At 54.2% G+C, this 25,937-nt stretch overlaps 1 protein-coding gene across 2 annotated transcripts in view; it reads right to left on the bottom strand.

Moving 5' to 3' along the window:
* Nucleotides 1–1,310: 1,310 nt before the first annotated feature.
* Nucleotides 1,311–25,937, bottom strand: part of ATOH8 (atonal bHLH transcription factor 8) — a 34,417-nt gene continuing 9,790 nt past the window's right edge. The window contains exons 2-3 of one of the 2 annotated variants that reach the window (XM_023224972.3): nt 25,029–25,220; nt 1,311–2,488 (exon numbers count right to left, since the gene is read on the bottom strand). In XM_023224972.3, the coding sequence (XP_023080740.1) occupies nt 2,483–2,488; nt 25,029–25,220 (198 nt within the window). In that variant the 3' untranslated portion in view covers nt 1,311–2,482. Of the gene's footprint in view, nt 2,489–13,968; nt 16,555–25,028; nt 25,221–25,937 lie in introns of those variants that run through there. The other variant, XM_023224971.1, reaches the window with a different exon arrangement.

The raw sequence follows: 25,937 nt of genomic DNA, 5'->3' as shown, positions 1-25,937 counted from the left end.
TTTGCTTGTCTACCTGTCTGTCCCACCGTCCGTACAGAACCCGGAGCTCCATGATGCCACGCACTACACTAGATGCATCTCTTCATTCCCCCTGCCTTGTCTTAGTGTCTGACAGGCAGCTGGTCATCAATGACGTTTCAGAATGCAAGGGAAGTATGTAATGAAGTATGTATGCAGGAGGGGGATGGGAGGTGGAGGATGGGCTGTTTCTGGGTGGTAAGGCCATGAGTCAGCTCCCTTGGCAGCAGAATGGTGTACACTCCCTTTAGTAATAGAAAGCGTCCTCTATGTCAACAGTTAGACGCTGGTCGGTCCCCATGTCCTGCTTCCTTAGGAAGTACCGTCAGGGTTACTCAGAGGCTCCGAGGGAAAACAGAGCGGTGCTGTTATCTGTGCCAGGTCACAGGGTGACCGAACCTTCCTAACGGACCCTCCTGGCCCCATTCCATGCCCACTCTGTCCCGTCTGCATCCAGAGCAGCTTTGCTCTGAGGAGTGCTCAGGGCCACCTGGGTCCCCTGTTTCTGTGCCAGTCCAGGGATCCAGGACAGCATAGACTCTACGGTCCTCGGTAAAGGGCCAGCCTGAGAAACACTAGGGGGGCTCCCTGCAGCCAGCCCCAGCCCAGCCCAGGAGTCAGGCAGCAGAGATGAGAAAGTGACACTGGTGAAACCAAGGGACAAACTGTGTCCTGCATGGCCGCAGCCTCTGGTCCCCTCCTAGCCCCCTTTCCTTGGCCAGCCCTGTCCCTTCTGCCTTGACAGTGCTCTCCTATTTTTTATCTTATCACCTCTTCCCCCAGTCCCAGTGGGCCTTTATTGTCCCTACCTTAGGCCCACTGAGGTGAAGCGATGTGACAAGGCCACACAGAGACTTTGGGCTGGGACTGGTGATGGGGCTGGAAAAGGTTTGAGAGCACAGGATTTGAAGTGAGGCCATCCTGATTCAACAACTGGCTCTGTCACCAACTGGCCCTGTCTCCTTGGGGCCTCAGTTTCCTCACCTGTGAAATGGGGTTAATAATAGGGGCCCCCATCTCATAAATACATGGTGCAGAATGAGTGCAGTGTGGACAGAGAGGGCTCCTCATGTGTTCCTGACCAGGCCTCCTGGTCACTAGTCCAGGCTGAGACTACTGTGAGAACCACCCTTCACCCGCTTCCACACACAGGCACACACACTCTCACTCACACAGCACTTGCTCCTGAAGGGCTCTCAACCTGTCGCTAGAGACCAACCCCCTCCCTCACACTCCCCAGCCGATGACCAGCCAAAGTCCTGGTCACCCACAGAGTCCACTCAACACAAGTGTTTTCTTGACATCTTGGGGCTTTTACTTCAATTTGAAGCAGATGGTTGAGCACAGACGTGAACAGCTTTGGCCATTTGAGCACAAGGAAGGGGCAGGCCTTGGCTTTGAACATGCCCCCCGGCTCCCGTCCTCCACATACTGGCCCAGTCCCCTGGTCCCTTCCTCCTCTGTCCCTGCACACCCTGTAACAGACCACCGTCCTCCAAGTGGGGCTCCATCTTGCCCAGTAGGATGGCCCCAGCCAACCCAGCCTCTACTGCTTCCTCAGGCCATGGGCAGGGTAAACAAGAGAAAAACTCTTTCTGTCCATGGCAGGGCCCGCCCATGGTGCTGGCTGGGATGGGGGCCCATGGAGATGGGTCACGGTGAGGAGAGGCTGGTTGGGGGAGCAAAGACCCGTAGGTAGCTGCCCTGGTGCAAGTCCCTGGTGTAGGGGAGGCAGTAACATTGCTTCTCTCCCTGCTTACTCCCTTCCGGTGATGCTCAGGGCCCAAGGAGCCTGGACCCAGGGGACACTGAGAACTGGGGCTGGCGGCCTGGGCAGCCAATGGAGGGGAAAGAGTGGGCAGGGAACTCAGACCCCACTCCTGGCCCCGCCCAGGCACCCCAGCCTCCCTCTCACAGCCCCTAAGACTTGTCTTGCACTCAGTCAGTGCAAGGCCTGGTGGAGAGAGAGCGCCAGGTCAGAGGGCCCGGCGCCCCAGGGCTCATCAAATGCCCATCCCTTCCATGAGCTCCTGGCAGAACCGCTGACTCATCTTCGGCTTGAGATGGGGCTCAGGCAACAGGAGGAGCAAAAGTCACAGAGCAACGGTGTGGCTTTTCGCTGTGGGGTTTCATCACCCCATTTCCTTCGGTGTCTCTGTCGAATCTTTGGCAATGAATTTCTGCAGCTGGACAGTGGGCCTTGGGCTCTGAGTGAGTAGGGGACTGAGCTCTCCCCTCCCCACCAGGCAGAGGGCAAAGTGCGAAGCAGCCTCGGAGTGGCTGGGTGAGGGCGGAGGGGAGAGGGAGGCAGATGTGCTCCGATCCGACCCTGACAGGCTGTAGGCCGGGCGTCTGGCGGCATCTTGGAGAAGACCACAAGGCTGGACTCAGCGAGTTCACCTTGTCCTCAGGCCTGACTGGAAGGAGGGCCCACAGTGGTGGCCTTGGTCTCGCCCGCAGCCAGTCACTCCTGAAAGACATGACCAGCCATTAGAAGCTGCCCCTACTCCACCTGGTTCCTGTTTCCGGACACCTGCAGAATGTCCCCTCACTGAGTCCTCCAGGCAGGGGCCTCCATCTTGAAGGGTTCGATAAGTGGAAGAGCCAGGATTCAAACCCAGGCCTGGCTGCCTCCAGAGCCCACACTGCCCCCATCCTCCTTAGTGCTCCATTTCAGAGGCCTTGCGTTTTGGTTGGTTTGGGGAAAGAAGAGGACCACAGTGGGTAGTGGGAGCCAGGGCCGCTGGAAGCTCAGGGACACCTGGGGCTGACACCACAATCCCTTTGAGGGATCTCAGAGGCCCGTCCCCACCTGGGGTGGCAGGCTCCTCTGCAGGCTCAGCCCCACTGGAATGGCCGTCTGCAGCTTCCTTGCGCTGTCCTAGGAGTCACAAGGCCCATTCTAATTGTAGCACATTCACCTGCCAGCTGGGTGACCTCAAACAAGTCACTTGACTTCTCTAGGCCTCAGTGTCCTCATCTGTAAAATGGCATGGCTGGAGCAGATCAATGAAAGCTCCTTCTAAGCAGGAGAATGAAGTACGTGTTAGCTAACACAGAAAACATGGTTCTGTCTATTTGGTGCAGTGGAGTCAGGGGACACAGAGGGAGGGGGACCCAGAGACCTACTGCATTCCTTCCAACAGAGAGCCTGGGACATGTCTGAGAATCAGGGTGCTAAGGAGCACGGTTTGAAAATTGCTAGGTTAGACCACCTGTAAGTTCCCTGCAGCCCTGATCTGTGCAATCCTCATTCTGGCAGCTGAACTTGGCGCTGAGCAGAGGTTGTAACTGGCTACCAGGAAGCAATGGGACAGGGGGCAAGGTTATGGGGGCTGTGGGGTTTTAGCTCTCTGGGGAGGTCAGAGCTGGTGGGGAGGCTCTGTGAGACCTCCAGATCCAACCAGGATGAAAATAACAAAGTCCCTGAACCTGGTACAACACATCCCTCTTAAAGCAACTCCAAACACCCTTTTGATTCTTGCTCCAACCCTCAACCAACAGCTATTAATAAGTAGTTATTTTTAAAGCAAAACATCTGTCAGGCGCCTCCGACCTGCCAGGGAGCACTCTCATTCCCCCCTCTCATGAGTGAGCAATCCCAGGCTCCGAGAAGGAAGTGCTGGAAGTTGCCAGGGCCAGGATTTGAATCCAGATCAGCAGTGTTCATTCTACCACACAGAGGCTGCTCTCACTGAGACAGAGGCTTGGGGAGCCGGGATGGAGCCAAACCACGACGTTGGAGGGCCTGCTAACCACAGGCCCTGGTGAGCCCCGTGGGCCGGGGCGGCCAGCCAAGATGCAAGGCTGGGGCAAGGCTGAAGTGGGGTCCAAGGAGGGTGAGGGAGCCGGGCCAGAGGGAGGGAGTGCTCTCCAGCTAATAGCGGCTCAGGAGGGAGAAAAGGAAAAGTGAGAGGCGGGACCATCTTGATGTGGTAAATCCCAGGCCACATTCTCCAAGCCCACTGTGCATGGCTGGCCCCAGCAGGAATCTGCTTTGTGTTACCGAGTCTGAGGAGGAGGATTAAGAAGCGGAAAGGAAACCCGTGGGGATGGCACTGGGTCTGTGGTCCACAGGGTGATTTACAGCCCGCGTCATCCCGGCGCTGGCTGCCTGGGCGGGCCCTGCCATGGGCAGAAAAAGTTTTTCTCTTGTTCAGCCTGCCCGTGGCCTGAGGAAGAAGGGGAGGCTGGGTTAGCTGGAGCCGTCCTCCTGGCCATGCTGTAAAGGCGGTCGGGGCAGCCTGGAGCCAGCCCCAAGCCCTCTGTTGGCTCCTAGTCCCTGCTGAAGCCACAGCTACCATCCAAGATTAAAGGAGACAGGGGTTTCTCTGGCCAAGGCCTGATCTTCAGTTCTTGACCCCACCCTTTTCCTGGTGTCTACACTGGACCACCACCACCTCGGCCCAGGAATCTCAGCACATACATCATCCATCCAAGGAAGTCTTATGACAACTGGGATGTAATGGGAAGAACACTGGGAGGCCTCAGGTACCAGGACTTTCTCTGCAATTCAGCAGCTGTGTGACCTTGGGTAACTCACTCTCCCACTCCGTGCTTTCATTCCCTCACTTGTACAGTGAGGGGAGAGGAGGCAGATTGGCATTGCCCAAAAGGTGTTCTGTGGAACACGAGCTAGGTGAGGCATTCCATGAATTTGGGAAATACCACATACCTTGACCCCAACTTGGGAAGTCGCTGCATGTATTACGATATCAAAGGCTCCAAAAAGTCCTATAGCGAAGAAATTTGTGCGGCTTTAATGACCCAGTTTCCCAACTGACTTTTTTTTTGAAACAGGGTCTCACTTTGTCACTTAGGCTGAGTGGCAAGATCACGGCTCAGCGCAGCCTTGACCTTCCAGGCTCAAACGATCTTCCCACCTCAGCCTCCCAAGGAGCTGGGACTACAGGCATGCACCACCATGCCTGGCTAATTTTTGATTTTATTTTTTATGGATTCAAGGCCTCACTATGTTGCCCAGGCTGGTCTTGAACTCCCAGACACAAGCAATCCCCTCGCCTCAGCCTCCCAAAGTTACAGGCGTGAGCCACTGTAGCCAGCCTTCCTAACTGATTTGATCATGTAATTGCTACTGCACTGTGAGGAGCAGAAACTCACTTCAACCCTCCAGGAAAGGGAAGCTCACTTAAAGTTACAAAAGGGCGTTTCACAGAGACCAGGGGAAGGTCTTAGGAAAGGTAGCAAAGGGCTTGCAAAGGTCAGTAGGGGCAGTCTGTGGCCCTGCCCTCTAGATGCCTGCTAACAGTCACTTGCAGGTATCTGCCTTCCTCCCTGACTACCGACTGGCCTGGTCTCCCGGCATGCCAATCCCCGAGACCCAGTGGAGGGCGCCCATTGGTCTAGCCTAGGTCTGATTTATTCCCCTGGACCAATCAGCTGTGGCCAAGGGATAGGAGACAAAGATGCCAATGATACCTCTTCATAAGAGGCTGTGTGTGGGGTGGGTTGCATGTGGGGGTGCATAATTGCAAATATGGAGGATAGCAAGCATCCCCGCTGTGACCACCACACCACAGAACCCCTTTCATGGAATGCCTGGCAACATCCTGTGTCCCATGTGAGGGGCACAGTGCAAGAGGCTTGCATTCCCCCCAGCTCTGGCCCTTTGTGGGTTTTTGTGTTTCTGCTGCCAGCCAAGGCTCTGGGTCTGGCTTACTCCCTAGCTTACTGTCCTCAGAACCCCTGCCACCACGGAAGATATCCTTTATTTATATATTTATTTATTTATTCTTATTTGTTTTGAGATGGAGTTTCGCTCTTTTACCCAGGTTGGAGTGCAATGGCGCGATCTTGGCTCACTGCAACCTCTGCCACCCAGGTTCAAGCGATTCTCCTGCCTCAGCTTCCTGAGCAGCTGGGATTACAGGTGTGCACCACCATGCTCGGCTAATTTTTTGTATTTTTAGTAGAGACAGGGTTACTCCACGGCCAGGCTGGTCTTGAACTTCCAACCTCAGGTGATCCGCCCTCCTCGGCCTCCCAGAGTGCTGGGATTATAGGTGTGAGCCACTGCGCCCGGCCGAAGATGTCCTTTAAACAACAGGTTCTGCTACTAAAATTAACCTTGAGAATGACTAGATGAGATAGCCTCACAGGTCCCTCTCAGCTAGTCTGACGTGCCAAGTCAGAGCAAGGTGATTTGGTCAGTGTGGCAAAGTGGGAGCATTTATCACAAGCAGAAATCATCTTTTTATCTGTTCACTTGTTTATGGCCAGAATGCCAGCTCCATGTGGGCAGGGATGTGGCCTGTTTTGTTTGCTGTTGTAGCTCCAATGCCCAGAACAGTGTCTAACACACAGCAGTATCTCAATAAATACTGGGCCAGGTACAGTGGCTCACACCTGTAATCCCAGCACTTTGGGAGGCCAAAGCACGAGGATCTGTTGAGGTCACGAGTTCGAGACCAGCCTGGCCAACATGGCAAAACCCCATTTCTACTAAAAATGCAAAAGTTAGCTGGGTGCGGTGATGCACGCTTGTAATCCCAGCTACTTGAGAGGCTGAGGTGGGAGGATCTCTTGAACCAAGAAGGCAAAGGTTGCAGTGAGCTGAGATTATGCCACTGCCCTCCAACCTGGGTGTCAGAGGAAGACAACAACAACAAATAAATACTGGTTGACTCAATCATAGCTACTTCAAGTCACAAGCATTTTACTCACTGTTGCTTTGTATATTACAAAATATTTCTCCTATTTCAAATGCAATATGGAGCGTTTTTGTAAATGGGTCTATCTATACTTTCAGGGAAGTTGTGGTAATTGTTATGAACCCTGGAACAATTTAGCATCCTTTATGCTTTTGTTCATTTCCAGTTTAAAAAAAAACAAACTTCTAATTGTTTTCCTCTCCTGATCACTTCTGTGCACTGCAGGGTAATTTTACCACTTTGGGGTATTTAAAAAAACGATTTTATCTGCCTTTAAGTTATTTTACCTTTTACATTTACTGTCAGTCTATGATACCCACTTTACCTACTTAACCATTTTCCACTATTTCAAATTATACATTTTTTGTATTTAAGCAATTTTGATACAGCCTTCTACATGCAGGAGGGAATAAACCTCCAATGGGATTGAAATCCTGACTTTTTTTTAAACTGGTCTTTCCTAAACAGGGCAGTCAGATTTCAAATGTTATTTTAAAACTAAAAGGTAAAAAAAAAGAGCAGATATGGCATGGGAAGAGAATTTTAAAAAACCACAGTATTAGTTTGCCTTTCACTGTTAAGTATACCAGGATGTGGGCTAGAAAGGGGGCTGCATGTTTGCCTCTGAATGCTGCTCTTGATTCTTACTGGGGTTCATCTTGGCCCCAAAGTCAGCTGTGGGGCCCTGAGCAGGATGTTTAACCTCTCCAAGTCTCAGTTTCCTCATCATTTTTTTTTTTTTTTTTTTTTTTTTTGACAGCTTCTTGCTCTGTTGCCCAGGTTGGAATGCAGTGGTGCGAACAAGGCTCACTGCCACCTCAGCCTCCCAGGCTCAGCTGATTCTCCCCAATCAGCCTCCTGTATACCTGGGACCACAGGCTCATGCCACCACACCTGGCTAGTTTTTTTAATCTTTTGTAGAGATGGAGTCTCACTTTGTTGCCCAGGCTGGTCTTGAACTTAAGGGCTCAAGCGATCCTCCAGCCTCAGCCTCCCAAAGTGCTAGGATTACAGATGTGAGCCACCATGCCTGGTCAATTTCCTCATCTTTATTTATTTATTTATTTATTTATTTATTTATTTATTTATTTTTGAGTCAGAATCTCACTCTGTCACCCAGGCTAGAGTACAGTGGTGTGATCTTGGCTCACGGTAACCTTCGCCTCTTGGGTTCAAATGATTCTCGAGTCTCAGCCTCCCGAGTAGCTGGGATTACAAGCGTGTATAATCATACCCAGTTAATTTTTGTATTTCAGTAGAGACAGGGTTTCACCATGTTGGCCAGGCTGGTCTTGAACTCCTGACCTCAAGTGATCCACCCACCTCAGCCTCCCAAAGTGCTCTGCCTCAAAAAAGAGAAAAAGAAAATACAGAAGAGTGAACAGAAAGAAAATTGTTTCAATCACCTTAATCTCTCCACTGACAGCAAACCACTGATAACATTTGGGTGACTACTGTCCCATATGCTATTCCCATGCATATGCGTACTCACATACAGTATTTTATGAGAAGTGGAATTACGCTGTACAAGCTGCATCATAAGCTGCATTGGTGTTTTCTTTAACACTCAAGCCTGGACATCCTTGCATTTGACAGATCTGCTTTCACATCTTCTCCAAGGGCCAGGCTTTGCAGAGGTTATTCTGGGCACAGGCGCAAGGCCTGGACTTCTGGCCTCCAAGCTCCCATGGACCTGGAAGCAGGTATGGACCAGTCAGCCCCCAGCACCTCCTGCCTGCCTGGCCTGGGCACCATGGGTGACAGGCAGGAAATTTATGAGCAGTTGGAGTTGGCTGCTATTTGCGGGGGGCAGGAACAGGGCATGAATCGAGGATAGTGCTGTGTCCGGGCTGGGAGGGCCCTTCAAGGTCCCAAGTGTCTGAGAGTTTCAGTTACGGCCAGAGCCTTTAGTGAGCCAGGACAGTTGGCCTGGAGGCCAAAAATGGGGAGAAAAAGTCATTTATTCAGCAAAGATGTATTAGTTCCTAATAGGGGCCAGTCCTGTCCCATGCACTAGGGCAGCTTACAGTCTAACTCTAAGGGAAAGCTGAAGACCACCGTTGCTGGGTGCTGCTGCGGATTCCACCCAGTCCTTTCTGTATCTCTCAAGGCTGCTTACCAGAGAGGAGCGGACTGGCACAGCCTCAGCCGTGCTGTGCAGACAGCTGCCCCACAGGCCCCAGGTCAGGAGCAAGGTAGGGCCAGCGGTCAAAGCCCTCCTTCACTGAGGCCAATGGATGTGTTCAAACCACAGAGTCAGTCAAGGCCGTGTAGAAGAACTTTCCTATCAGTAAGAAACAATCATTGCATCAGGCAATGGTGAGGACGAGAGCAGGTAACCTGGGGAGCCCTTCCTGTGGTAAGATGCTAGAGGTGTTGCTGGGTCCCAGGTATCCTAGGCTAGCATTTATTGAGCACCTACCATGTACTCCACAGTGTTGCAGGGCCTTACTTGGAGTTACTTCCACCCACTAGAATGTAGGTTCCACAAGTTCAGGGCTGGGGCTGGGGGTTGTCAGTTGAGTCCTTGCTGCCTCCCTAGTCCAGGACAATGAGGACCTGCTCATGTCCACCCTCTTACCCCCACCAGCCCCACGCCCAACGCAAGGTGGGGACGATGGGTTCCTCCTCTGAACTCCTGAAGCTCTTTATCCCAACTCCTCCTACATCCCCCTACACCACAAATGGTTGTCGGTGTGATTGCCACAGTTCCTTCCCCTACCCCACACACCTCCACCACCAGCACCCCATCCTCCCAGAGCCTGGGAACAGAAGCAAGTGCATCAGTGCTCAGAGTCACCATTTACAGAGGGCAGCCCCTTACCAAGCACATGCTGCACTTGTTTGCATGTGCTGTCTTTTGCAATTCCTGGGAGGTGCCTACCGCTGTGCCCATGTTGCAGATGAGGAAAGGGAGGCCTGAGTGGTGACCTCCTTTGCCCTAGGCCACACTGCTAGGATGCAGCAGAGCAAGGTAGACCCTTAACCCCTACAGACCTCAGTTTCCTCATAGGCAAACAGGAACAGCAGGTCCCCAAGCCATCCACCCAACTGTCACCTACTTGGTTCCAAGAAAATCTTGGCCTTCGACTCCTGGAGCCTAAGGGAAGGTGGCTGGCAGTGGGAGGCCCAGCACCCCCAGGGCCAGGGCCGGAGCTCATAGGAGCCCACTGGGCCTACACGGGCAGCCACACCATGCCGACGCCTTCTCAGGCTGCAGACCACTCTCTCTGGCTGCCGAGCTGTCTCCCTCTCCGTGCTCTGCCTATATGTCTCTGCCAACTCTTCCTTGGCCTCTTCTTTGTTTTTCTCTCCACGTCCACCAGTCTATCTTTCTTGGCCCCCACCCCAGCTCACCCCCAGCATGGGGCACTGTGAGGGTCGAGCTGGCCCAGGCGAAGCTGCAGGCAGCTGCTGCGGCTTCCCACCTGCTTCCATCCTGTGACACTGTCCGGTCATTTTACTTGGCTTCACTGCTCTTCCAGATGCCAGCAGCTCAAAAGGCCCATGGCCGCACTGCACAGCCAGAAGAGGCACCCAGGCTGGAGAGGCACCCAGGCTGGAGGAAGCACTCAAGCAGGAGGGGACAGCCCACTCAGGCTGGAGGAGGCACCCAAGGTGGAGGAAAGCAGACCAATAGGCAGACTGGTGGTCCAGTCATGCGAGAAAGGCTCTGCTCTTCACCTGCCCTGTGGGCCTGGCTCACAATCTTTACACAGACAGCCCCACACAACATGTAAGTTCACATGCCACAACCACGGTGGAGGGTCCCCATCAGGCCTGCCTCCTTCTAGACTGGGAACTACTCCCATCACCCTGCTGCTTCTCGAAGCGCCTCCCCTCCCCATCCTTACTGCAAAGTCACAGCAGGGATTGATGGGCACCAACCAGACAAGCCAAATCACACCAAAGTGCTGGCCAGCAAACCTTTGCAGAGATCACAGTGCTTCTCCAGGAGACTCCCAGAAGGGAGCACGGCTGTGGATACTCCAGGATCACTGGGGTACCCGCGGTTTGGAGAGGACGTGAGCCATTTGGGAAGCCCAAATTCCATACAGATGCAGTTTTAAGATGAGGAACACCTCCCTCAGCCTCTTCCATTGTCCCTAAGCCCCTCCCGTAGCTAGATGCTGGTGCCACTGAGGGATCCAGGTGGGGGGTGGGGACATCTCTGATTAGAGGTCTTTCCTCACTGCCACACACACACACACACATGTGCACACTCACTGGCAAACAATCCAGCACAGTGGTTAAATGGGCCAGCTATGGCACCAGACGACCTCTGTTTGAATCCTGACTTCCCCATTCTACCAGCTGTATGGCCTTGAGCAAGATGCTTAACCTCTCTGTGCCTCAGTTTCATTACCTATAAAATGGTAATAATAGTATCTACTGCATGAGCTTGTCAGGAAGATTAAAGAATACAGTGGCTGCAAAGGCAAGCACTGGGTGCTTAGTATCTACATGTCGGAGCACAGAGACTCCATGGGGGTGGGGTAGGAAGGGTCCCCAGTCGCCCCATTTACCCATCAGTAACTCAAGGCAGGAACTTTGTCTCCACTTCAGATCACCAGGGCCTCCCTCTGTGTGGGCACAGAGGAGCTTCCCCTTCGATATTTGTGGAAAACAACTGAAAACACCGCCTTGCCTCATGCTTCCATTGCTCCATTCATCCAGCAAATGTTTACCAAGCATTTAGACCACGCCAGGCTCCACTGGAGGCTCTGGGGACCCCACAGTGAACAAAACAGACGAGAAGCCCAGCCCTCCTAGCTCCGCCATCCTAGGAGAACAGGCTCCTGCACAGAAGCCGACTTCCCTGGAGAAAGGAAGCCACATGTTTTCTTTGCCAAAACAGCTTGGATGGGCCCTTTCCCAATAACTGATGCACTTCCCTGCATTCTCAGCCCGATGTTACTAGATGTACTTTAGCTTCCTCTTGACAACTCAAGGTCAAGTCCATGAACATCAGTGCACACACAATTCCAAGGTCCCTGAGGCTTGCGGGCTCTCTGCCCTGACACTAAGGGGGCCCCCAGCCTCTCGGTCCTTCTGAGCCTCTGGCCTTGTTCTTTATCATGTGTCTGTTTCTTCTTACTCGATGAGGCCGCTGGCTGATTCTGGGTGCTATCTCTGTACCTGCTACAGGACCTGACCCCCCGACCCCTGCCCTCATAGGCTGTTTTTATTCTGATGTTCAGATCTGAGGGACCTGAGAGTCAAGCCCATAAGAACTATATACAGACTAAGTGTAGTAGGCTCCAAAGACCGTCCCGAGGTGCCCTCCTCTGAATTTTTATGCATAGCCTTTCTGTAGTTTAGCTCTGAGTTCCGAAGGGTGGGGCCTCTGTTTTATTCTCCAAAATGCCCCCAGCACTAGAACAGTACCTGACACAGAGTAAACACTCCTGGCGACTTATTTTTAAGTAGATGTGCAGGGCAGGGCCCTTCATGTTTCACTCATCTTTTAATACTCATGTACCTAAAAAGACTGAACAAGTGAAGAACCCCTGTGTGTGCGTGTGGAGGGGGTGGGTGGGCTGTGGTGGCAGGGACTCGTGTGTACGTGGTGGTGGCAGGAACAGGGCTGGCAGGAAAGCGAGGCAGGAGGGACAGCTGCTGAGAAGGGGACTGACAGTTCCCAGCAGTGCCCAGTCGCAGCTCTCAGATTCCAGGTGGGCTCCGCACGGCTCATTCCCAGAGCTGCCCACCACATGCCCAGCTGCCTGGCTCTGCCCTGCCCTGCCTGCCACTGAGGGGCCATCTTTAATGGCTCCTGGGCCCTGTGCAGGGAGAACAGTTTTGAAATCCTTGAAGACAACCAGCCGCCTTCCAGGGGGTACCCCCTTCCCATGTGCATGGGAAATCGGCCCACCATGCAGGAGGCCCTCCACTGGACCCCAACAGACGGGGCCTATGGACACGCCAGCACACCTGCGTGTGTGCATGCATTCACATTCTCTAAGTCACTGGGTGAGGAGAGGACACTTAGGTCCCTCTGCCCACCTTCTTGACGGGCCAGCAGTGGCCTCCAGTGACCCTCTCTGAGTGCTGTGCCTCCAGTTGACAAAATGCTTTCACAGCCTTCATTTCCCCAAACACTCCTCACCTGGTTTTATCCATATTTTATAAGGAAAGTGAAGCCTGTTGAAGGTAAGTGCCTGAGGTTACAGATCTCCTGAGTGGTTGGGCTGAGACTCAGACCCGTGCCTCCAAGCCTCAGGCCCCACGCTGCCAGGCAACCCATGAAGCTCACACCCTCACCATTGAGAAAGCAGAGGACAGAGGACAGCGGTGACCTGGATTCAGCCTGTCCAGGCCCCACCCAGCCCTGCCCAGCTGCTTGAGCCTGGGCGACTTCGCCTCATCTCACTCCCATGTTTAATAATGTGGACCCCAGGAGCTTGTTCTAGGATTCAAGAAGATCACGGGTGTGAGAGGGCTTTGCAAACTGGAAAGTGCTGTGCACAGGAACGAGGTCACTGGGGGCCTAGTCAGGTCATTTCAGTTCTGTGAACCTCAGCGCTGTCACCTGAAAATGGGGTTGGTGACACCCGTGGTGAGGACTGAGCAAGCTCAAAGAAGTGGGGCTCGGACACTGTGGTTAAGATAACGACAATGGTTAGCTCCCCGGGAAGAAAACCACCTTGTCACAAATCAGGGTCAACCCTCCAGGCATGAGCCACGTGGCTGTTTTCTCTGCTGCCCTCCCAGCTGACAGACCTTGATGTTTTTCTCGGGTTCGAGGGGAGCATCTTCCTTTGGAAGAAGGGAGGGGCTGTCTGGGCAAGGCTGACTGCCCTGGTGAGGAGAAACACTCTTCCTAGCATGGCACCCTGCCCTGACTGTAGATGCAGCTTGAGGATGAAAAGCTTGGTGCTGTGGCAACCACTCTGCAGCCATGAGGCAAAGATCAAAAGAAGCCTGGACTCTTGGATCCCAGGGAGCAGCTGACTTCTGAACTATGAAAAATGCCAGCCCCTGTTAATTTAAGCTGCTGCTTGAGGGGTTTCAGTTATTTGAAACACAATGCTTTCCTTACAGATTCAAGGGAACAAGGGAGTGAGCCCAACTGGAGCACAGGAGAGCCCAGGGGCATCTCCCTAGCTGCGTCCTAAAGCCCTTAGTTAATCCTTCCCTAGAAGGGAATGTCCGTTGCCGTCAGCATAGGGACTTTCAGCCCTCGCAGTGTGGACTGTAGTGGAAAGAATGGTGTGTCATTATTTGGGGGCCCTAGTATGTGCCAGAAGATGGGACACAAAGAGAAACGGGCTCACAGTCTAGCCAGAGACACAGGCACTAATCCAACACTGTGTAACATAGTGTCATGGGATGTAATATCACATCACATCCTATGTCACATAGCATACCACCTAAAAATATAATGCAATGTAATGACATGAAATCTAACATATCACATAATAGAGTTTCATATTGTATAACATTTTAAGTCATTACTTTAAAAGTGTATCACATGATGCTCTCCTGAATTAGACCAAAAGCATCCCTGTGCTATGATGCCCTGAGGAAGAAGCTGGGGTCGGGGTCAGGGAGGGCTTTCAGGAGGAGCTGAGCCTTCCAGAATGAGCAGGAGTTAGCCAGACAGACAGCGGAGAAGGGCATTCCAGGCAGAAGGGATGGCATGAGCACAGAGGCCAAAAATAGCCCCTTTGGGCGAGGAGTTCTGTGCTGCTGGGGTGTAAATTGGGACATAGGGAGTGATCGGCCAGGGTCAGGTCATTTGGGAGGCCCATCAGGTGTCCTGTTGAGTCTGGCCTTGTCCCTTGGCCAGTAGGGAGCCCCCTACGTCTTAGGGGAGCTAAGCAGGGGATGGAGTGAGGCAGTCTGACCAGCTTTCAGCAGAGCAGCCAAGAGGGGCTCTGGGGGGGCTAACAGCCAGGGCAGCTAAGACAGGCCCCGGTGGTTGTGAATTCTGGGCAGAGGTGGCAAGGTGTTAAAGGAGAGAATGGCTCCCGACTTTGCCCTCTAGAAACACTTATCCCGGGAGCACAAGGAAAGTTTGTTGTTTCCCATGGAAACTGCTTTCTGGTCTGCTGGGGCACGTAGAAAGGGCACAGCCTGTTTAAGGATGGGGTGTGGGGAGCCAGGGCCTGCTGACACCCTCTGTTTGAGACCTCACACTGTGCCAGGTGCAGGGCTCAAGGCTGAGCAGTGGGCAGGGCAGCCCTATCCTCCTCTTCCTCTTGTCCTCTGGAAGCCTCAGAGTTCAAAAGCAATTTCTGGTCACTAGGCTGACTCCATGCCGTGCCAGGAGCTGGGGGCAGTGGTTCCTCTTCCTTCCTCAGGTCCTCCTTGCGTTCGGCCCCATGAAGACCAACTTCTTGGGCAGGACACACGGGAGGGAGAGCAGATTTTTCAAAACAGTGTTATGTCCTTTATGCCATTGATCCATGAACAGACCCAGGAGCTGGGGGGGTAGCTTCATGATAACTAATCAGGGTCCTGAGGTTAAAACACTTGAGCACCCGGCCGCACAGCCCTCAAGGGCAGAGTAGGGACCAGCTCCAGCATCCAAACCAGATACCTGCCCCCAGAGGTCACTCAAGGAGAGAGGATCCCATGGGCCTGCGCTGAGCCCAGGTGAGATGAATGGCCCTAAAACTGCGATAAACATCAATATTTTGTCCTGCCAGAGCTGCCATCTCTCTTACTGGAAGTGGGAGGAAAGCCGAGAGGAGGGCAAGAGGAATGAGGTGCAGGCGCCTGTGTAAAGATGAAACGCAAAACGCCCTCCAAAGCCCCAAATGTGAGGCTTTTGCAAAGCTGGCCACCCACAGCCGTGTCGATGATGGGCTTTTTCCACTGCTGGAGTGAGGGGCTGCTGGGGCTTCTGGATCTGGGAGGCAGCCCATGGAAAATGGGTGCAAAGAACTGAGAAAGGAAAGGGAAACTCCCAGTACCCTGCCCCTGACCTGTGTCCCCCCATCACATCACCACTGTCTGACACATGGCAGACCCAGGCCCGACTCAGCTCCTCCCTCAGGGTCCAGGGGCTGTGAGGAAAGCAGCCCAGCCTTGCCCTTTTCTCCTTTCCTCCCCGGGGCTGGCCTTTCAGCTGCCGGCCCTGCCCCAGGACCCCACAGCCCCTGACAGGCCACCCAGTGACTACTCCCAGGAGGTGCCCAGGTTCCGGGCAGACATCTCCCAGAAGGCATTGTCAGCAGCAGTCAGTTCTTTAAAAAGGCTTCATGTCATGCTGCAATCAGCGGCGGGGCCGAGGCACCGGGGTATTTATGAATGTGACTGTCCTCCCAGAACATCTCCGTGAAGCTCTCAGATGAGCTGATGGGGGTCTCTGCATGGTGTCCGGTCTCCCAGACCCTCCCTCTGAGGAGACGTTGCTCTCATCTGTATGCCCAGGGTTTATTCAGGGTGACGGCGGAACGACTCTGCCACGGCGCTGCCTGTTTTGAACCTCACCACTGACGTGCCCTCCCAAGCACCTTCTTGCTCCCATGTCCCCTCTAGCTGTTTTCTTAGGAAAACAGTCACTTCCAACCATCCCCAATGACAACAGCCTTGAGACAAGAAAAGTTTGGCAATGTCAGGAGCACTAATGAGGTGGCCTTCGGGCTCGCAGAGGAGGTAAAAAAGTCACAACTGATGTGAGAAGAGGAAGAAACAACATTAAAAGAAAATGGGAAAAAAATAAAAACCAGAGATAAAAAGTCAAGAGAAAACCGCGGCGCCTGAGAAACAAGAATTCCAGCCGCCAACTTTTACGGCGTCCAGTCCTGTTATTCATAAGCGAGCTTCCTCTCTCACAAAGAACCTTTTGCACGGTTTTCCCTGCTGCCTCCAAACCAGCTGCTCGCGCTGTTGTATCCTGAGTGATGATGAGGCTCTGAAAGGGTTTTTTGGGAACAGATGGCCAGGGGAGAGCTGGGGAATGTGCCAGCAGAGGGCCGGGCGGGCTGCCAAGGCCTGCGGTGACTGAGTGCTTGGGCTTCCAGCTCGCGTGCTTTCCCTGCCCTCTGCCCTCCGTGGCGCCAGCAGGCCTTCCCAGCGAGCGCTCGGAACATCTGGAGTCTGGGGCTGCCAGGAGGGGGGGCCGCGGCGGCGGGGCGGGGGACCCTCTGTTCCAGCGGAGCTCCCATGGACTCACCAGCAGGCCCTCCTCGCAGAACAGCTAATCAAAACCACAGCACCCGAATGCGAACCAGGCGCGCTCCCAGCTGCAGCCAGAGGCCGCCAGGCGACTTAACCTGGTGTCAGGCCTCACCGGCGGCACAGAGCTGGGGGTGCCCGCAGCTGATGACACCTCCCTGCCCAACCCACCCCTCACCACCACCAGGGCCACCACCAGCAGGCTCTTGGCTCCCCACAGCTAAATGAAGCCTCCACACACTGCAGCCGGGCTACTTACATAAGAGCTGTTGCTCCGGGCAAGGCTCGGCACCAGGCACTTGCTGGGGGCCTCCTGGGCACAGGCCACTGTGCTGGGCAGTGTGTGAGCTTCAGGCAGCGGGCTGGCCTCAAGAACTGAAGAGCTCAGAACTCAGAATCAAAGAGATAAACAGGCTGGAAACTGAGCTCCATCACTTCCTGGTCATGTGGCCCCAGTCAAGTTACGCCCTTCTCCTGGCCTCAGTCTTCCATCTGTGCAATGAGGGAAGTGGTCCCAACTTTGGGGTTAGTATAACACGGGGTAGAGATAATGTGAGTGGAGTGCCCATAAGGGGACACGATGGCACTCACCACATGGTTGATGTGCTTGGTGGTGGTGATCTGCTGCACTGCTGATTAGCATTATTGTACGACCACATGTTATGCACGTTTCTTGGTATGACTCCCTGCACTTTGAAATCTGAGGATTTCTGGATGGGCTGCAGGCTGCACCCCATGCTAAGGGTGCAGAACCAGGGGTTTGGTCTGAAGTGCTAGAGAGGAAGGAATCTGTCACTCAGAAAGGTTGGTCCTTCCCCATCTGCCTTTTGGCTGGTCAGTCACCGCCCTTTTCTGAGCTGTTCCTTCCTGGGGTTCCAATTAAGTTGTTACCTTGTAGCTATAAATTCATGAGATTTCCTCTCTGGCACTCAGCGAGAACACACCAGCCCTTTCTCTTATGGGGTCTTGTTTAATCCTTTCAGCAAGGCAGCAAGGCAGATTTGTGTGCTCTCACTTTACAGATGAGAAGACTGGGGATCAGGGAGGTCAAGTAACATGCCCAAGTCCACAGAGCGAGAAGTGACAGTGCCAGGACTCAAACCCAGGTCTCTGGCCCCAAAGATCTGCACTTTGCCTACTTCACAGTTTTGCTGAGGGCCGCCATAGTGTGCGTTCCTGGTAGAACTACAGAGCACCAGAAAATGGTAGCACTACAGAGCACCAAAAAAGAACTACAGCGTTCTCTGGGGTTAGCCCCCACCCTACACAGACACCCCTTCTCCAGCGTCCCAAGGGCCACTGAGCCTCCACAGGGGCTTCCAGAGAGGAACCTGGCTCAGAGGTACTCCAGGGTTCTCTGCATTCCTTAGGGTTGTCAGTTAGGGCATCAGAGGGGACTTCCCATGTCTCAGAGACTTTCTGAGCAGGAACAGCTGGTTTTTCTTCCTAAGTCAGAAACCCCAAGTTTTCATCCATTCCCAGTGTGTTGGGGAGAAGGGTGGGGCCTGGGAGCGCATGTTGAGGGTGGGGAGTAATTTGGAAAAAGAGAGACCAGGAGGAAAGGGGCAGAAAATGTGAAAAGAGGGAGGAAGCAGCACCCCAGCCTTTCTCCCGCCTCGCCTCGAGACCACCCGGGGAACATCAGAGGCACGGTCCATGTTCAGGGAAAGCCAGCTCAGCTCACCTGGGAGGCTCCCCAGCCAATGACCCCTCCAGCCCAGGCCCTGCCAGACTTGTGGCCTAACAATGTCAAATGGGAGAAGAGAAACAGCAGCTGAGAGAACACTCCGTGTTAGAACAAACAGCTGGCGACAAACATCTATGTAATTGGAATGCCAGAAAAAATAAATTGCATCCATTTTTATGGCTAGTTGGGAATTTGATGGTGGTTTCCCACCCACCCCCCTTCTCCCCAGCATAGATGGCCTCCTTGGGCTTTGAAAGCAGATGGTATTTAACTTAATAACTGGGCTGAGGGGGTTGGAGATGCGAGCCACCAACCTCCTCCCAACCCCACTCCCATGTGAGAAGCATGACAGGGAAGCGGTAGGTAGGAGCTGGGGGCACACACCTCTCTTAGTGGTTAGGTGATCTCAGGCAAGTTCCTTGGGCTCGGGGAGCCCCGGACTCATGATCTGTGCGTCAGAGTAACACCAGCCCCCCACTTCAAAGGCTGGTGAGAGGAGCCCAGGAGGTGATATCCGGGAAGTGCCAAGCACATGCCTGGCACACGATCCACACTCTCCGAACATCAGATGTTGCCAGTATTCTCAGGGCAAACTGCCCTGGGGCCCCAGTAGTCTCTAGGAGTGACTTTCAAATCTCTGTGAAATGCCCTGAGAAGTAACATGGGGGTCAGTCATTAAAGCAGAAAGAGGATTGAGGTGGGCTTGGCAAGGGCCTTAGAAATCACTTATGACAGCTCCTCACTTTTCAGAGACAAGGCCTTAGCAGGGCTGACAATGTACATGGGAAGTAGGAACAAAGCTGGGACAGTGTCCCTTGGTGGGCACCCTCAGGGCCATAGGTGGGACTGAATCCAGGCAGGGTGCGGCTCTGGAGACTCCGCCTCCCACAGTCCACAGAGGAGGCTGGCGCCCAGGGATCCTGTCCGAGGCCTGGGCTCAGCTGTCCAGACAGAAGGGGGCCCCTCCTACACACCCTCAGCTCACACCAAACCCCCCTCACCTGACAAAATCCAATATCCCTGTCATCTTGTCCCTGGCACCGAAGCTACAGGGGTCTGCACCCAAGACGTTCTTCCAAAGAGGAGCCAGGCCATACTAGGACCTGCCCCCTGTCCCCAGAAAGCAGCAAGGAAAAGAGGGAGGACACAGATCTCATGAAGCTGCACTGGCTTAATTGCCACTTCTGGCTTCAGATCACCCACAGGGCCAGGAGCAAACCTCTCAGCCCTGCAGACCCAGCCTTCCCGGCACTGGCACACACGGCTGCAGGCACACCGCCCGGGGGCGTCTCACTTGCTGGCTAGGCCTCTGGTACAGCCCTCAATTCAGCACATTCTGGTTCATCTTGTCTCCCATGCAAAACCAGGGCCTTTGAGCAACTTGAGGGCAGGAACTTACTGGCCATTTATTGCCAGGGCTCAAAATATGCTATCAGTTTGAGTAGCTGTTGTTGTGGTTATTATTATACTACTTGATGGCTTAAAATTATTAGAAGACGATGCCCTGGTTTGTGCAAAATCAGTGCTTTCCTACTCCATAGGTCTAGGGTGGCCCATCCAGCCCAGGTGTGAAAAAACAGTTCTGCCTCCTCCTTGTCTTCCTCTTTCCCCTCCTCCTCCTCAGAAGTTCCCAGGAGTTGCTGCTTTAAAAACAGGAGCTGCGGAAACGTGGCCCAGAGCCAGGTGCTTAACGTGCATTATCTCCGGCTGCAGCTAGAGTCAGAACTGAACTCCCCAGAGTCCTTACACACCTCCCGCCTGTCTCTCTGCTGGGCGGCCTCTGACATGGGCCTCTGCACTACTGGGGCTTCCAAATGGAGCTCCAAATCCTCAAAGTCATGATCTGTGAGGCCCAGAAGGGGAGGATTCACTGGCCAAGGAATGCAGGTTCCGCACCCGCTGCTGAGAAAGGCTGAGATGGGCGGAAGGATGCACCTGGGCTTGGAGGGGAAGCCGAGTGCACTTTAAATCTCATTCTTAATGCTTACCTGGACCCACAGCACAGCTCCTTGGGGTGGGAGGGACCTCAGAGGACACTGAGCTCAACCTCCCAAGTGGGCATCTTGAAGGAGGGCCGCCCAGCCTCTTTTGGACACGAGCTCTGAGGAAGCAGTCCCTGCGTGGGACAGTTCAAATGGCCACCAGTCACACCAGCGATGACCACCACCATCGCAGCTGCTACAGCAGGTATCTGCTGCGGCCTCACAGCCTTTGGTCCCCAAATTTTTTGCTCCCAGCCTCCTGCAGCCCTGCCTGACAGGCCCATCAGCAGTCCTGTACCCTAAGGCTTTAAACCCCAGTTAACATGCAGGAGTTGCCAGGAGGGTGACTGTGAAGCTATGGGCCACCATGCACCTTGTCAGGAATTCCTTTACCAGGCAGACTTCCACAACCATAGACACATGGAGCGGCAAGCATGGCTCATTGGGGTAGGAAGGGCTGGGAAGCAAGTAGGCCTGAGGTGGTCATGTCATTTTCCAGAGAGGAACAGCAAAGGACTCCAGCAGCCCTGAGTGGCCGTGAGAGGGACAGTGGCCTGAAGTCAGGTGGAGGGGCCCCACAGAGAAACTACACACTTGTGATAACATTCAGGCTCAAACTGGGCCCACGCTTCTGTCCCAGGGCCATCTTTAAGGTGATGCCAAGAGGCAAGCCCCAGGGTGGTGGCCCAGGGACTGTGTGCTAATCCAGACCCTGTGTGGTGCGGACTCCAACCCATGAATCCATCTCCTGGCCCAGACAGGGCAAAGCAGGTCTGGATGCAAGGCTCTAGTTCTCACCCCTCTCCCACCCTCCTGTGCCCCTGCAGGACTCCGGGCAATCTCCCCAGCCCTCCTGGGTCCCCTCCACAGTCCACAGCTTCCTGATGGCCCCTGACGGCTAGAGATTTGTGTTAGAAGCAGAAATTCTTTGGTTTGCTTTTCCTTTTTCTCACTCTAACCACTCCTGGTTTCCAAATCCTCTAGACCAAGAGGTGTTCAGTCGCAGCACAATGGTGGGGACTATGTGGTAAATTATTTTGTATCTGCACCGTGTCTGGTACATAGAGGGCACTCAATAGCTGTTCATGGAAGGAGGGAGGGAAGGAAGGAAGGAAGGAAGGAAGGAAGGAAGGAAGGAAGGAAGGAAGGGAGGGAGGGAGGGAGGGAGGGAGGGAGGGAGGGAGGAAGGAAAGGGCAGGGGAGGGGAGGGGAGGGGAGGACAGAATACCAAGGAACAGTTTGAGATTCCCATCTCCTGCTCGGGGAACCCCTACAGTAGTCACATGCCTTGTTGGGGGCAGGGGTGGATACCTGCTGAAGAGGGTGAAGGGTAGGGAAGAGGGGCTCTTCCTCACTGCACATGCTGTAAGTTCCTGGGCTTCCCTTGGCCCCTGCCTGGCTCCCAGGCTGTGGTGTGGCAGGACTGAGCGCCGTGAGCACTGCGTACTCTCAGTCACCTCTTCCCAAAAACTCATAACCAGGTGCAATCTACTGGTAGACCTTTGCAAGTCTTTTCATAGAAATAGTCCCAGACGTGAGGAAAGAATGTTGGTTCGATCGTCCTGGGGGTTTGTTCCCCAAACAGAATCTCTGTAAATGGAGGTGGGGCCTCAGAGGCCCAGGCTGGGAGGTCACAAAAGGAAGAAAATAAAACTGGTGAGGTTCCAATTGCAATTCAAAAGCCAGGACATATCTAAAGATGTGCTCCTCATTCAGGCCATCTCAAACCCCCCAACAAAAGGGAAGGACAAGCAGCCCCAGGAGCCAGGGAAGTACCCTGCCCTGGGGCTCCAGGCCACTCAGTCTCAGGGCCCACGAGTCCACTCCTGGGGCAGGACATCTGCCGAGCGGACCAGCTAAGGCCAGCTATGCTGGGCTTCAGTGTGGGGCCACACATTCCCACCAAGAGAGCAGATAAAGAGGGGACAGTGTGAGCCAGACTGAGAGAGAAAGACAGGTAGACAGACAGGGAGGGTGACAGCTAGCAATTATGGCAGCAAAAGCATAGGTGCCCAGAGGTGGGACACGGGGTCTGCCTGAAAGGGCTGCCTGGGAGCTTGAGGGTTCCAGCGACTCCAGGGGTCCCCAGCTGGGAAGGAATCTGGCTGCTTGAGATACCCATACTTGCAAAGGCTGCCAGGTCAAATCCTGGTTGTCCAGATAAAACTATGGAAGGGGCTGGTCTGGGAAGGGCTGGAATTATGACCACCGGCCCCCATGGGGAGACGCCAGGCCAGCCAGGGCTTCCTGAGTGGTTTCATATGAGAAATGTGTCACCACACATACGATGTGAGTCTGTGAGACCATGAAGGTCATTAGGGCAAAGACATACAGACCCCACCTCCCAGAGTCCCAGCTGGGTGACCTCCTCACCCAGCTGGGAAAGACAGAGGGCAGGAGGCAGGAAGTGCCCTCAGGCCCCGGCTGGGTGTGGGGGAGGGAGGGTGGAGAGGAAACAGACGGTTCCTACCGTGGAACTTCCATCTCGACCCCCAAAATCCCCCTCCAGGGCAATTTCACCACATAAGTAAGCCCCATAGGATGAGCCTCAAGTTCAGAGTTCAAGCATTTTAGGGGCTCATTACCCTGAGGATGGCGACCATGCAGACACTGCGCTCTCCTGCAGTGACTCCTTTCATCTTCACAGTGGCCCATGAGTGAGTATTTCCACAGTCCCCACTTATCAACAAGAAAACTGAGGTGGAGGAGGCTAAGCAATGGGTGCACGATGACACAGCTGGTGGGTGGTGAGCCGGGGCTTGAACTCAGGGCTGTGTGATGCTCTTAACCACAATCCGTAGCCTCAGGTAAAGTCCCAGACTCTCCACAATGGGGAGGTTGGACTAGGCCCACACGGTGTCTAAGATATGTTAGATTTGAGGTGATTTCAGGGGAAGCCAAAAGCTTGGCTCTGTCGGGCCTCTCCACCCAACTTGTCCCTCTTTCCTCACCAGCCAGGCATCCAGCCTCCTACCAGCCCAACACCCTGCTCCAATCAAAGGGAAGGTGGGACCTCCATGCTGCGCTTCTGCCTTCCCTGGGTGAAGAGGAGGGCGTGGGGGTAGGGCAGTAAGGGGCTGAGATGGAGACGGGGCGCCTGCCCACTCTGCCCATCTACACCTCCAGACCGCCTGAATGCCAGGGGAAGTTCACCGAGAGTTTACAAACCTCCTTTGTCACTGAGCGCCGCGGGAGCCATCAATCACGCCCTAATTTACCAGTGTCACGTACCAGAGGAAAGCTGCCCAGAGCCGCCAGTGGTGCTTCCTCTCTCGCCCACTTGATGAGGATTTTGTCTAATTGGTCCACGTTAAAGCACTCCCAGGAATGCAACGTGCAGTTACCGTGGCAGCGGCAGCGGGGAGCCCTGAGGAGGTGCCCTCCCTGGCATGAGCCTGGAGTCCGTGGGGGACCACTGGGAAACCCGGAGAACCCACAGAGGGGCCTGTTGGAAAGGGGTCTGGAGAGGAATATCAGGGATGGGGGAGGGGCAGGCCAGGAAGGAAGAAGGCAGCGCAAAGGATGGATGGAGAATGACAGGGTCTGCCCCCTGCCCTAGGCGGGGACAGGCATCTTGCCTCACAGACATAGACTGGGTCTCACTCTCTGTTGCTCTCCCCGGAAGCCACGTGGGAACGGAGATCCAGAGGGCTGCACTAAGCCTTGCTCAGCACTGACCCCTGACTGGGAATGCCCAGAGCTTTGGCCATCTGGGGCCCTGTAGCTGCGCCCAACACCTTTCCTCCTGCACGCATTTCCCCAGCCACATCAGGCTTCGTTCAAGCTGTTCCCTCCGCCTCGGATGCTGTTCCCTTCTTCATCTGCCTGGTGACCTGGTTGTCCTGCTGGTCCCCGCTGAAACGTCACTGACACTAAGATGCCCTTTCAAACTCCCATGGGCAGGAGGGTGAAATCTGTCTCTCTTCTACCTAGGCTTCCACTGCCCCTAGCACAGGGCTCCTGCCCTCATCTACTTACAAGAGGGTCTCCCTGACCCTCTTGTGAGCTGCATGGGGACCAGGATCACATGTTTGTCATCTTTATACCCCTGCCCAGTGTGCTCGGAACATGGTTGGAGCTTCATCAGTCTCTCCAGAATGAATGAATGAATGACCATCACCCCCCTTAATGCATAGCCTCAGATAACCCACAGGCCAAGTCACCCTCCCAAAACCTGCCAGAGGGCTCTCCTGGGCTGTCACCCTGCTCAGGGGAATCTTGTCCTGGTATGACATTTATCGGGGGCCACCCAAGGAATTCAGCACCAGAGCACCTAAGGCCAGGAAGGGGCTTTGCAGATGAATAGTCCTCTCCCCTGGGTGACTGTTCAAGGCCACCCAGCAGCCAGTTACCAGGAGGAGAGACACACCTATATCCCAGGCATTTGAGGAGCCCTGAAGCTGAGGCAACTCCCAGCAAACCTCTAAGAGCTGATCTCTCTGGCCCCTTCAGAATTCTGGGCATATGCAGGGCACCCCCAAGTTCCTGTCCCTGCCTCCCCTATGCTCCCCAGAAGCTACCGCCCACCAGGCTGGTGCATACCTTGCGCTTCTTGGCACGTCCCTCGGCCTGCAGGGTGCGGGTGCAGCGCTGCACACACTCGGAGAAGCTGAGGTTGCTGTGGTCGGCACTGTAGTCGAGGTCAGCCAGCCGCGCCAGGGACAGGATGTAGTTACAGGCGATCCTCAGGATGGCCAGTTTGGACAGCTTCTGCCCATACGAGTAGCATGGCACCTGAGGGGAGAAAGTGTCAGGAGGGGCTGCAGGGGCGCGGTGCCCAGCCTGGCAGGCATGGGAGGCGGCCTGTCTACGGTATATCTGGGCCCTTCACCTTGGTCTTGCGATCTGCTCTATGCACCTGCTGTTTACACACACACATACACACACACGTCGGCTCATCTGCTCTGAGATGTACCCACATTCCCATTTTGCAGGGGAAGAAACAGGTTCGGCTCATGCCTGCCAGCCAGTCAGTATGAATCGAAGCTCAGTGAATTTCCACAGCCACCACGGAGCTCTGTCCTCCACCCTCCTGAGCAGGAATCTCTCTGAGAGAACAGGCATGTTGGTTTTTCAGCTCTGATGTTCCATTCATTCATTCAGCAACACCTGTTTTGCTGGGCACTTGGGGAGCACAATAGCGAATAACTTGATTCCTACTTCAGAGAACTTATGCTCGAGTGAGGTTATGATGTCACACCTGGGACTCTGGGGACATACAGGAAGGAAAGTGTCAGTGCTCAGCTGGAAAGACACAAACATGACTGGTTTTCATCTTTTAAAAATCTTTTACTCGGTGCCCTCAGGACTTGGGGTGCTGCTGGGCAGGCAACAGTGGCATAATACACACAGCACTGAACAAACTTGACACGTTTGTCAATGATTCATCACCAACCAGCTCCTCACTAATTGCACAGGGATTTGTATGGGGTGAAAGATGGAGCCTTTGAT

Source organism: Piliocolobus tephrosceles, chromosome 15, assembly GCF_002776525.5.
Source record: "Piliocolobus tephrosceles isolate RC106 chromosome 15, ASM277652v3, whole genome shotgun sequence".
Classification (NCBI taxonomy): domain Eukaryota; kingdom Metazoa; phylum Chordata; class Mammalia; order Primates; family Cercopithecidae; genus Piliocolobus; species Piliocolobus tephrosceles.
This window is presented reverse-complemented; position numbering and strand designations above follow the sequence as displayed.